A 13,138-nucleotide genomic window follows, 5' to 3' on the forward strand; every position below is an offset into this window, starting at 1 on the left:
ACAGTTCCATATAATAACAAAATACATATTTCTATGATATTCATACATGTGTAAAATATTTCTAGGGGAGGGTAACAAACAAGCATGTATATTCAACATACAAAAAACTGTAAAAACACCCCTCCTTTCTGTCACGAACACATTCAGTAACATGGCAACCATGGTACATGTCTGGTAACTCAAAACCTGTCTACTGACAGACAGATGGAATGCAATGCATCTAAGGACTAAACACAAACTCACCAGAGCTCCTTGTTCTCCATCTTCTCCTTGGGCACCAGGTGGACCAACTGGACCCTAGCAAGATAAAATAATTCAAAGAAAGTTTAGCCTTCTCACCACCAGACTTTTTCACCTGAATTGTTCAGCTTTTTTTTTTTTTATACTCTTATTTCTGGAAATGAACCCTAATTTTGAAGTCAACAGATAAAATTTGAGTCAGTTTTCAGTTTTTACTCAAAAACTTTTGCTATTTTGTTCTCAATCTTCTGAAAGAAAGTGCAGACCATAAACAGGACTATTTTGTGAATTTGTGATGAAAAGAGAGATTGGTGGTGAAAAGGTTGCATTCAAACTTTGTATTATACATTTTTGTATACCAAAGATTATAACCTGATTGTTGTAATCAACATACACCCTGTAATGTCAAAGAAAGCTTGGAATGAACTTCTGAGGGTACTGTAGACATGAAGTACAAATGAGGAATACTGTGTTTACTATTTTAGAAGCACATCTTCAAAACATATAAAAAAATTACATTTATTGCATGCAATATCATTGAAATATGTCTCATTTTGAGTTGCCTTTGTCATTTAAGTACATGTGCTTCTAATAAAACACATACAGCATTTAATTATTTCAGACATATACAATTATAACACGAGCTGTATGCCCTAATCTGCAACACTGCTTAAAATATTACAGATATGCATATTTATGAGCTCATTTATACAAATTAGGTAACTAATTGGCATTAATTTAAATCTTGAAGTCTTCAGATCTGTGGATCGTTCAAATAAATATTGAAATTTTGATTAGTGGTATTTGTTGATTTATGCAAATTAGGTTATTAGTGAGCACAAAATTAATTAATTAATTAATTAATTAATTAATTAATTAATTAATTAATTAATTAATTAATTAATTAATTAATTAATTAATTTATTTATTTATTTATTTATTTATTTATTTATTTATTTATTTATTTATTTATTTATTTATTTATTTATTTATTTATTTATTTATTAATTAATTAATTAATTAATTTATTTATTTATTTATTTATTTATTTATTTATTTATTTATTTATTTATTTATTTATTTATTAATTTATTAATTTATTAATTTATTAATTTATTAATTTATTTATTTATTTATTTATTTATTAACACTTACTCACTCCCCGGAGAGAGTGGCAATGGTTACAGATATTAGTAAAAGTATACAGTATTAATACACTAATAAGGAATAAAAAAAAAATAAACTAATCTACAAAAACAGAATATTAATGGAGGAAAAAAAAAAATAAAACTTGTAAATTGAACTTGTAAATGCAGTTACTCAACATTATCAGGTGATTGATCACTAATTTGAGTAGGTAGGAGTGTAACCTGCTATCTGCCGGTACTGTGTGTACATGTTAGCAATTAGGCCAACACTGGACTTCATATGACCAATAGCAAACCATTGGTAAATTGATGAAAAAATCAACATGTTGGACCAACAGCTATTTGTGAAATTTTTTATCTGGATTTTCTGAATCTCATAACATGAAACCAAGTCATACAGTCACAACTTGATGTAACAACTATTTGTTAAATTATAACTTACCGGTTCACCTTTCAATCCTATTTCACCAACTGGACCAATGTCTCCATCTTCCCCAGTAGCACCATCAGCACCGGTGGTACCAGGTTTTCCAATCACACCCTAAAATGGTATACATATTTGACCTTCAGTCTTTGTTCTTTTCTCATTCTGAAATTACATCGTGACATACACTACAAAACAATATAAAATGCATGTACCTTTCCCTGGCTTAACTGGACACCAATAACACCAGTCTAAACCAAACACTAATGAAACCTGTCTGAACTGGACACCAATAACACCAGTCTGAACCAAACACTAATGAAACCTGTCTTAACTGGACACCAATTACACCAGTCTAAACCAAACACTAATGAAACCTGTCTTAACTGGACACCAATAACACCAGTCTAAACCAAACACTAATGAAACCTGTCTAAACCAAACACTAATGAAACCTGTCTTAACTGGACACCAATAACACCAGTCTAAACCAAACACTAATGAAACCTGTCTTAACTGGACACCAATAACACCAGTCTAAACCAAACACTAATGAAACCTGTCTGAACTGGACACCAATAACACCAGTCTGAACCAAACACTAATGAAACCTGTCTGAACTGGACACCAATAACACCAGTCTGAACCAAACACTAATGAAACCTGTCTGAACTGGACACCAATTACACCAGTCTGAACCAAACTGGACACCAATTACACCAGTCTAAACCAAACACTAATGAAACCTGTCTTAACTGGACACCAATAACACCAGTCTAAACCAAACACTAATGAAACCTGTCTTAACTGGACACCAATAACACCAGTCTAAACCAAACACTAATGAAACCTGTCTTAACTGGACACCAATAACACCAGTCTAAACCAAACACTAATGAAACCTGTCTTAACTGGACACCAATGAACCCTGTCTGAACTGAATACCAAAAAAACCTGTCTAAACTGAACACTAATGAAACCTGTCTAAACTGAACACTAATGAAACCTGTTTAAACTGAACACCAATGAACCCTGTCTGAACTGAATACCAAAAAAAACCTGTCTAAACTGAACACCAATGAAACCTGTCTAAACTGAACACTAATGAAACCTGTCTAAACTGAACACCAATGAACCCTGTCTGAACTGAATACCAAAGAAACCTGTCTGAACTGGACACCAATGAAACCTGTCTGAACTGAACACCAATGAACCCTGTCTGAACTGAATACCAACAAAAACCTGTCTAAACTGAACACTAATGAAACCTGTCTAAACTGAACACCAATGAAACCTGTCTAAACTGAACACTAATGAAACCTGTCTAAACTGAACACCAATGAACCCTGTCTGAACTGAATACCAAAAAAAAACTGTCTAAACTGAACACTAATGAAACCTGTTTAAACTGAACACCAATGAAACCTTCTAAACTGAACACTAATGAAACCTGTCTAAACTGAACACCAATGAACCCTGTATGAACTGAATACCAAAGAAACCTGTCTGAACTGGACACCAATGAAACCTGTCTGAACTGAACACCAATGAACCCTGTCTGAACTGAATACCAAAAAAAAAACTGTCTAAACTGAACACTAATGAAACCTGTCTAAACTGAACACTAATGAAACCTGTCTGAATTGAACACTAATGAAACCTGTCTGAACTGAATACCAATGAAACCTGTCTGAAGTTAACACCAATGAAACCTGTCTGAAGTTAACACCAATGAAACCTGACTAAACTGAACACCAATGAAACATGTCTATTAAGCTGAATACCAATGAAACCTGTCTAAACTGAACACTAATGAAACTTGTTTAAACTGAACACCAATGAACCCTGTCTGAACTGAATACCAAAAAAACCTGTCTAAACTGAACACTAATGAAACCTGTCTAAACTAAACACTAATGAAACCTGTCTAAACTGAACACCAATGAAACCTGTCTGAACTGAACACCAAAGAAACCTGTCTGAACTGAACACCAAAGAAACCTGTCTGAACTGAACACCAATGAAACCTGTCTGAACTGAGCACTAATGAAACCTGTCTGAACTGAACACCAATGAAACCTGTCTGAACTGAACACCAATGAAACCTGTCTAAACAGAACACCAATGAAACCTGTCTAAACTGAATACCAATGAAACCTGTCTGAAGTTAACACCAATGAAACTTGTCTGAAGTTAACACCAATGAAACCTGACTAAACTGAACACCAATGAAACCTGTTTGTTAACCTGAATACCAATGAAACCTGTCTAAACTGAGCACTAATGAAAACTGTCTAAACTGAACACAAATGAAACCTGTCTGAACTGAGCACTAATGAAAACTGTCTAAACTGAACACCAATGAAACCTGTCTGAAGTTAATACCAATGAAACCTATCTGAAGTTAACACCAATGAAACCTGTCTGAAGTTAACACCAATGAAACCTGACTAAACTGAACACCAATGAAACCTGACTAAACTGAACACCAATGAAACCTGTCTATTAAGCTGAATACCAATGAAACCTGTCTGAAGTTAACACCAATGAAACTTGTCTGAAGTTAACACCAATGAAACCTGTCTAAACTGAGCACTAATGAAAACTGTCTAAACTGAACACAAATGAAACCTGTCTGAACTGAGCACTAATGAAAACTGTCTAAACTGAACACCAATGAAACCTGTCTGAAGTTAACACCAATGAAACCTATCTGAAGTTAACACCAATGAAACCTGTCTGAACTGAGCACTAATGAAACCTGTCTGAACTGAACACCAATGAAACCTGTCTGAACTGAACACCAATGAAACCTGTCTAAACAGAACACCAATGAAACCTGTCTAAACTGAATACCAATGAAACCTGTCTGAAGTTAACACCAATGAAACTTGTCTGAAGTTAACACCAATGAAACCTGACTAAACTGAACACCAATGAAACCTGTTTGTTAACCTGAATACCAATGAAACCTGTCTAAACTGAGCACTAATGAAAACTGTCTAAACTGAACACAAATGAAACCTGTCTGAACTGAGCACTAATGAAAACTGTCTAAACTGAACACCAATGAAACCTGTCTGAAGTTAACACCAATGAAACCTATCTGAAGTTAACACCAATGAAACCTGTCTAAACTGAACACCAATGAAACCTGACTAAACTGAACACCAATGAAACCTGTCTATTAAGCTGAATACCAATGAAACCTGTCTAAACTGAGCACTTATGAAAACTGTCTGAACTGAGCACTAATGAAAACTGTCTAAACTGAACACCAATGAAACCTGTCTGAAGTTAACACCAATGAAACCTGTCTATTAAGCTGAATACCAATGAAACCTGTCTGAACTGAACAACAATGAAACCTGTCTAAACTGAACACTAAGGAAACCTGTCTAAACTGAACACTAATGAAACCTGTCTGAACTGAACACCAATGAACCCTGTCTGAACTGAACACCAATGAAACCTGTCTAAACAGAACACCAATGAAACCTGTCTAAACAGAACACCAATGAAACCTGTCTAAACTGAACACCAATTTGAGATAACCAAACACAAAGACTGCATGATCAGCGAATTGTTTTGTTTACAGAGTTGTTCAAGGAATAGAAATTGTTTATACATCAAGCAATTTTAATAAGTCTAAGTTGGAAAATGGTGTTCTGTTATAAAATATTACAGAATATGATTGTTTGTTAATTCTTACCTGCATTCCTAGCTCACCAACTCTTCCCATCAGACCCTTTTCACCCTAAAATGAACATCAATGCAATTAAAGTAGTGACGAAAGTATGACTTATTAAATCTTGTAGTCTTTCCAATTTATATAATACAGAAAATGGGTTAAGTTCATCAAAAAGTATTAAATCTGTTTCTATGGTAACAAACACAATCTACATGATATGTTGCTTTTTTTCATATCATTTCATCATGACAGTAATACTATAACGACATACCTCCTTTCCCATTTCTCCAATATTGCCCTCAAATCCTGGCTTTCCTCGTACACCAGGGATACCGGGATCTCCTTCCACACCAATTTCCCCTTTGAAGCCCTAGATCAAAAAAAGTTAGGACAATGATTTAATATCAATCACTCCATTTAGCGATTCTTACATCTGTGACATAAAAAATCTATTTACAAAATTGATTTTATTTTGTTATGCATCATTACTCATTTTGATGTCAGAGATTGCAACTCATCCCAAATACCGTATTTATCCGGGTAAGAGCCCATGCCTGAACAAACGTCCACCCCCAATACTGATACAATAAAGAAATTGGGGTCATGTCCCGGTATATGCGCAGGGGGTCTTTTTCTACACTTGTAATAAAAAGAATTAAAAAAACCTACTTTTTGTTTGTTGTATCAACAGTCAACTGTTGTGATTTTAAAATTCTTGAAAAATAATTGTCAATTGCATAAAACAAGGGGTGAAAGTGAAATAGGTGTGACAGCAAAACAGGTAATTTTGTGTTTTGCCTTCAGGGCAGTGGGTTAACCACGTAATTTACATTATTATATTTTTCAAGATTTTTTTATCAGAATCATAACAGTCAGCAAATGTCTACAAAAATGTATATTATAGCAGAAATGGTAGTTCTCTTTTTGACATATGCCGTGGCCATGCTGAGAAGGGCTGTTTGGTTTGTGCTTCTTTAGAAATGATCCAAGCAAATCTTAGTGTCGCACTAGTTCGGCTTTCGCGTCATTGACAATGAAACCAAGGTTACCATATTGTAGCAACTCGTACCCGAGAGAGTGGTTGAAATCACTTTGCAATGTCATGCCAAAGAATGCCAACTGTTTTATACCATCTTTCATCATCACTATTGTATTTCTGTCATGAAAATTATCCTTCTGTCGTTGGATAAAACAAAATCTTCCTATTTCAAGCCCACTGCAATATCCATATAGTGAGACATTCCAACTGCCGGAACTTGGTAATGATAACTTTCACCGTGATTAATAAGCGTCGAGTCTGATAAGAAAGCGATGTTGACTTGACCTCTATAACGAAATACTAGTGGTGATGTCATTCTTAGCCAATCAGTAAAGCAGATGCATAAAGGTCAAAGATGATTGACATACTGTAAACAAAGCATCATGGGCCATCGTAGCAGAGCAATCCCATTTTTCTTTATTGTGATTAGACATGAATTAAAAGTGCCAAGTTGACAGACAGCGAAATCCAAATTGTGTGTGAAAACTCTGTTGCATCTTTTCATTTGCCATTCTATTTATTTCCTGTCGCAGTTCGACCAGCGTGTTGTAAATTTTTTGCAAGCGATGGCTGGGCATAGGCCAACCCTTATTTCTTCTTAATTTTCCATGTTCAGAACCCTGGGCGCTTACCCGGATAAATTATAGGAATAAAATAAGAATTGTTTACTTTCTGCCGGATAAACTAATACTTCGTAACATAGGAGAGAGAAAATGAATTCGTTTCCAATTAGTTACCACGACAAAAGGTAATTCAAGACTTACATACACTGGATACCCATTTTCAAGGTATCCAATGTAAGTACGGCATCACTATGCCACAGTAAAAAATAATTGAAACCAGTTTACAAAGTCGCACAAAATGTGCTGAACCAATTTATAATAATAATTTCATTTACCTTGAGTCCTTTAGGTCCTCTAATTCCACGCCTACCTTGTGATCCATCTGGACCCTGTTGTGTGAAACAATAATATGTTTTAATCTCTACTATTTTGCAAGATACATATTTTGTATAAAGTTGTCATAAATCTCATATCACATTTGGTTGCATGGAAAAGTTCACAGAAAGTGATTTTTTTCATGAAATACACATATATTAGTGTCAACAAGTAGACAATCAAATTATTTTATTGCGAACATTAATGCATCACAATTTATAAAAGACTGTCGCTAGAAGGACCGCAAGACTTATTTTTTTCTTATTGTTTATAAATTCAGGGCTCATACTTATTTTCATGAGAATTACATACCGGTAATCTATATATTATGATTAATTTTGTTTAATCATACAACCCTTGGATCAATGTTTTTTTTTTTTATTCTCCTGAGAAACAACATGACCAGATCGCATTACGGATGATCGCTTATTACTATATAATTTGTTTGTGTTTCCAAGCTTATAATTGTTCTGTAATTTTCACTACCAACAAAATTAAAATCAATATTTATATTAAAGGGTGACGGTCGTCACGCTGCACATGTGCAACATTGATTCTCTCCACAATGCAATGCATTTTTCTAATGAAATAACGACTATGAATTTTGCACTGGGCGCCACTTGCAATAACTACTGTCAGCGACTGCATCGATACCTTCCGATCACCGAATAAATAGCAATTAAAACTTAGTAACCTCTCAGTTTGTAATTGGTGATTTTCCGTACAACTGCGAGATCTCGCGAGATGCATGAAAGACGCACGTCGAACGTCTGCTGTAAAAATCGAACGATTTGATTTTCAACTCGAATTTCTTTATTTCGTAGCTCACATCAACCGGCCGATCTTCGACAGAGGAATATTGCTTCCGAATACCCTCACTTAATCGAAATTGCCTATCATCAAATGTGAACAGCACATTATTTAGCATGGAAATGTCCCCAAAATACTTTTGCGTTTGTTGAATCCCACGCGATGTTTGACGCGACTACGACGCTATAACCTTTGTTTGTCCTGTTTTTACGTTCGATTTCACGCATAACGCGTGATTCTCGCAGTGAACGGAAAATGGTCTATTGTTGGTATGCCGTGCACAACAGTCAAAGTCGACATCTTTGTTTATATGAGACTTATTCTCATGAATGTGTGGCACGACAACCACCGTCTTTTAAAATCTACATTTTTGTTAACACATGGAAATACCAACAATTGGGGGGACAGTAAAATTTCAACTGTTGGAGCACATATTTAAGGCCCTAATTTTTACCTGACTCTAAATTCTAGCGATAACAGGCATACATGGCACACACACTTATTGTGTTGTGCGACAGAGAAGACTTGACTATATATTTTCGTCATGCACTACCATACTCCTGTGTCCGATGTAAACAAAATCAGTGTTGAAACGTGACATAAATCAAAAATGGTAACATTGGGGTACAGCTATCCTTTGAAACGAACGTAACCACAGTATGTTTATAGAGCGGTAGATTCTTTTGTTTTTGGTGATGAAATATAACATTTAAAACGTACATGTATTTCGATGTTATCAGATCATCAAGTTTTGATTACAGTACATAAGCAAAGACAATTTTGACTATTTCAGTCATCAATAATATAGTTATATGCAGAAATTTTAGTTCTCTGGTTTTACAAAGATTCTAAGTATTCAGGTTGCAGTTTACAAAAAGATCATAAAATACTAGAAACATCAATGATATATTACGTCATCAATTACAATCCGTATGTAGATTACAAGACCTCTGAAAGTGGCTGCATTCAACGGAACCTATTAATTTAAAACAGTATCAGTATACTGAGATCTCACGTCCAATGACTTGGTTGTGATGTAAACCATATTTCTACAGTACACATACAGTAATTAAAACTTGACACTAATTACTCACATCTTCACCTTGTTCTCCTGTGGGACCGTCTAGCCCTCTGGGTCCTCTTTCCCCCTAGATAGATAATAAAACAATATACTTATAATTCTTCAACCATACCACAAGTATGAGATATTGATTCCTGGTTATAATACAAATAATTCAGTGTATCAGTAATTCATTTCAACATTAAAGCGAGTCAAGCCACTTGCAAGGATACATGTTTGTTATACTTTCATCATTAGAAGTTCATAAAATCAAGATACCAGAAATGAAAACAAAAATTGGGATTGCCAGAGAACTTTTTCTGATACAAAAGTCCTATATGTGACGAAAAAATGGTCAAAATTACATTTTTACACTGGTTTCAATAGTGGGGTTATTTCTTCATATCTTAAAATTTTGTTTGGTGACAAAGTGTATATAAAGTCATATTATAGATTCAAATCCTAATATCGCAAAAACATTTTAAAAAATTTACATAAAAATTATAATTAATTTAGTTTCCAATGTGATAATAGTTTTTCATTATATATACATGTAATGGAAGGTCCTCTCCCATAATGCATTGCATTTATGCTCAGTAACATGCTCAGTAGTGCACAATTTGAATTCAGTCCAAACTGCCTCAAAGCAAAAAATGGAACTTCAATGAGCATGTGTATGACGATTATACATACGACTACACACGAATTGACATAGACAACAACGTTAACGTTTCAAATCACTATTGTTGAACTAAGTGATAATTATGTCTTCATAAACTATGTATAACTGGTGTTAATGTACACAGCATAGAGAAAGAAAAAGAAATTGACAATATTTATTATAAATATACCAGGAAACATCAAATTAACTGACCTTATAAATGAAGTGTGACTTTACATGTAGCTTTCATTAATGACAGATAATGATTGATGTACAAGTTCGTTGGCACAGATTTAACAACCTTAATTTCAGTTACATTTGAACAAACTCTACATCCCAAAATGAGCACCACCAAAAATCAGAACAGTAAAACTGGACTTGAAATCTAAAATCGTACACATCTTCCTATACACACTAATGTCACGATATCGTATTAATAATCACAGAGACTTACTTTTCTTCCTGGGAAACCCTGGAACCCAGGTTCACCAACTGCACCCTCCTGACCCTTTTGTCCATCCACTCCAGGTGGTCCGGGAAATCCGACTGGTCCTTGTGATCCCTGTAAATAGATTATAATTACATAATTTTTTTCTCACTAAAATTCTGGTGCAGCATTTTTTTTTCATTATTTGCTCAAAATTTTCTAACAAGTAATTTGTCATTACCTATTCAAATTTATACAAACATCACATATGCTATATCATAAGTGAAAAGATGTGTTTGTTACTTTTTATATTTTTCAAACAATTGTAATTATTAAGTTTACGACCCTCTACTAAATACTTTTACTGGATTCATTGTATTAGGATTGGGGCTCAGACTCTACTTGTTTTAAGCAAACTATATCTGCGTTCCACACCAGGTAAAAACTTGAAAATAATTATTATTATTATTATCTTATGTACATATTTTTGTTTTTTCTGGTGAAAAACAAAATTTATTTATTCATTCATACATGTACAACGAGTGGAGCGTTGCACAGTGTTTACATCTAGATCCAAAGATGAACTGCAGTTTTCCTCAACCAATTAAAATGAAGACACCAAGATGGGGAGGGGGGGGGGGTTAGAGGTGAATGCAGCCAAATCACTTCACAAAAAATGGTCATAAATCTGAAAATACTACCATTAAGTATGATTATACAACCCTAGACATTATAATTAGTTTACTTTTAAATTAGTAATTTTTAATTTCAAACTATTCATACTGGCAATATTCCTTAATTTCCAACTCAAATCAAAACCGTTTGGCTTAATTCGATTAACCACTCCTACCGATACTTTACGGATCTGAGGTTTGGAGTCTTTTTGAGACTGGCAAATGGGACAAGACAGACACTGAAACTTATGTGTGAGTATAAATGACTGACATTTGAAAATGGGTAGACTACCCATTATTGCCAGAACCATGAAGTACACTAATACCAAAATATATTGAATATATAAATGGTTCTATCAGCTTCACCTATATGTTTCATGCTATATAAAATGCTGGAACAAAATTGTTTGTAATTTGTAACAAAATTTGTAAAGACTTTTAGTTAGCTGGAGAGTATGACAAGCTTAGGCTAGACTTTTTTATTCCTTGTTTCTCAAGTTTTTATAAGGCAATTTTTTTGAGGAGGGCGAAAAAAAAAAAAAAATTAATTCTTTTTTTCCCATTAGATTTGTGTGATTCTCAAAGAATTGTAAGAGAGATCATTGATCGGAGAAAAGAAATTAAATAAAATTGTATTCCATGTATAATCTTGTTTCTCATCTGCGCGAGACCTCGGTACTTTGATCATGATACTCCCATGAAAATGCAACTTGGGTTTGTTATGCGGCGGGCGAAAAAAAAATGAAGATAAAAATAAGTTTTTTTAGCAATTTTTTGCACTTACAAGAAATTACGCTGAAATAAAATTTTATTTTTATTTCATTTTCGGCTCCTGTTCATTGGCGGGTTCGCGAAACAAGGGATAATAAAAGTCTGGCCTTATGGTTCCAGAACATTAACAGACCACTGAGGACACCATAACAGAAAGGATGTCAATAAAATAAGCTATTTTCGTGACTTAGACTAAAATAATCACAAACTTGAATTGACACTGGTTTGACTCTTATTATCACAGTACATGTTTTTTTGAGGAAATTGTTTTGTACCATTTCAAGCACAGGTAGGAATAGATAGTAATGGTGTAAAGTGGACCAGTGGTTTGGTGGTAGCAACATCCTTACAGCAAGTTTTGAAAACTTAATTGTAATGCTGCAGTGCTAATTTTCATGCGAAAAAGTGTTCGTGCAGCAAGGACTATGCAGCCTGGCTGCAAAAGCTCTACGGCATAGACGACGCAACACTGAAATTTTTATAAGGAATATAGTAAATAACATGTACACATTCAACCAACCAATTTATTAACTGTATTTTAACATAAAAACAAATTTAAACATAATTGAGGCCAACAATCATGATTTAACTAATAAACATTGAATCAAGATAAATATATCTAATAATTGTAGTCAGAATATATTAAATTTAATTTTCCAATTATGTCAAATGTGTTCTCATTTTTGTGTAATGAGTAATGATGGACTGAGGTTGGCATCCAACTTCTTCTATAAATGTCTACACATTTTATATGGCAATGATAATAATTTACCAATCTAATAAGAGTTGGCATGGGAAACAATGTACATGTATATGCTTTGGGGGAGGGGAGGGGGGCAAGCTTGGCCTGAGGGCATTCCCAAACGCACAACAAATCCTTCTTGGGGATGAAAATTTTACATATTTAGTCAACTTCCTCTTTCCGGTAGCAAAAAGTTATATTTACTCATGTAGACATAAAAACCAAAAGTCAGAATTCATGGCATACAAAAGATATGTAAAATATTTCCTGGAGATAGAGTACTTCATTGCTGTTTGACGTAATAGGTTGACTTCTCATAATAAGAAATGGGGATATTTTATGAAAAATGTATCCCAGTCCACTTCACAATATGTAGATTAAATGCAATTTGTAATGTACAGACCAAGTATGTAAGATGTTAATTTTAGTGCAAACTCCAATAAAAGTTTATAAATACAAAAAAAAAAAAGAGTTGGCATACTTTCACCATTGTATCAACAACCTGATAAACAG

At 34.0% G+C, this 13,138-nt stretch overlaps 1 protein-coding gene across 2 annotated transcripts in view; it reads right to left on the bottom strand.

Annotated features, from left to right (window-relative positions):
* LOC144362499 (uncharacterized) overlaps positions 1-13,138 on the bottom strand; it is a 64,674-nt gene that overhangs the window by 5,644 nt on the left and 45,892 nt on the right. For both annotated transcript variants that reach the window (XM_085492570.1, XM_085492571.1), the window contains exons 10-16: positions 10,466-10,573; positions 9,385-9,438; positions 7,441-7,494; positions 5,775-5,873; positions 5,525-5,569; positions 1,831-1,929; positions 244-297 (exon numbers count right to left, since the gene is read on the bottom strand). In XM_085492570.1, the coding sequence (XP_085348696.1) occupies positions 244-297; positions 1,831-1,929; positions 5,525-5,569; positions 5,775-5,873; positions 7,441-7,494; positions 9,385-9,438; positions 10,466-10,573 (513 nt within the window). The remainder of the gene's footprint in view (positions 1-243; positions 298-1,830; positions 1,930-5,524; positions 5,570-5,774; positions 5,874-7,440; positions 7,495-9,384; positions 9,439-10,465; positions 10,574-13,138) is intronic.

The sequence above is a fragment of the Saccoglossus kowalevskii genome, chromosome 17 (genome assembly GCF_978046115.1).
Source record: "Saccoglossus kowalevskii chromosome 17, keSacKowa6.1, whole genome shotgun sequence".
NCBI lineage: Eukaryota > Metazoa > Hemichordata > Enteropneusta > Harrimaniidae > Saccoglossus > Saccoglossus kowalevskii.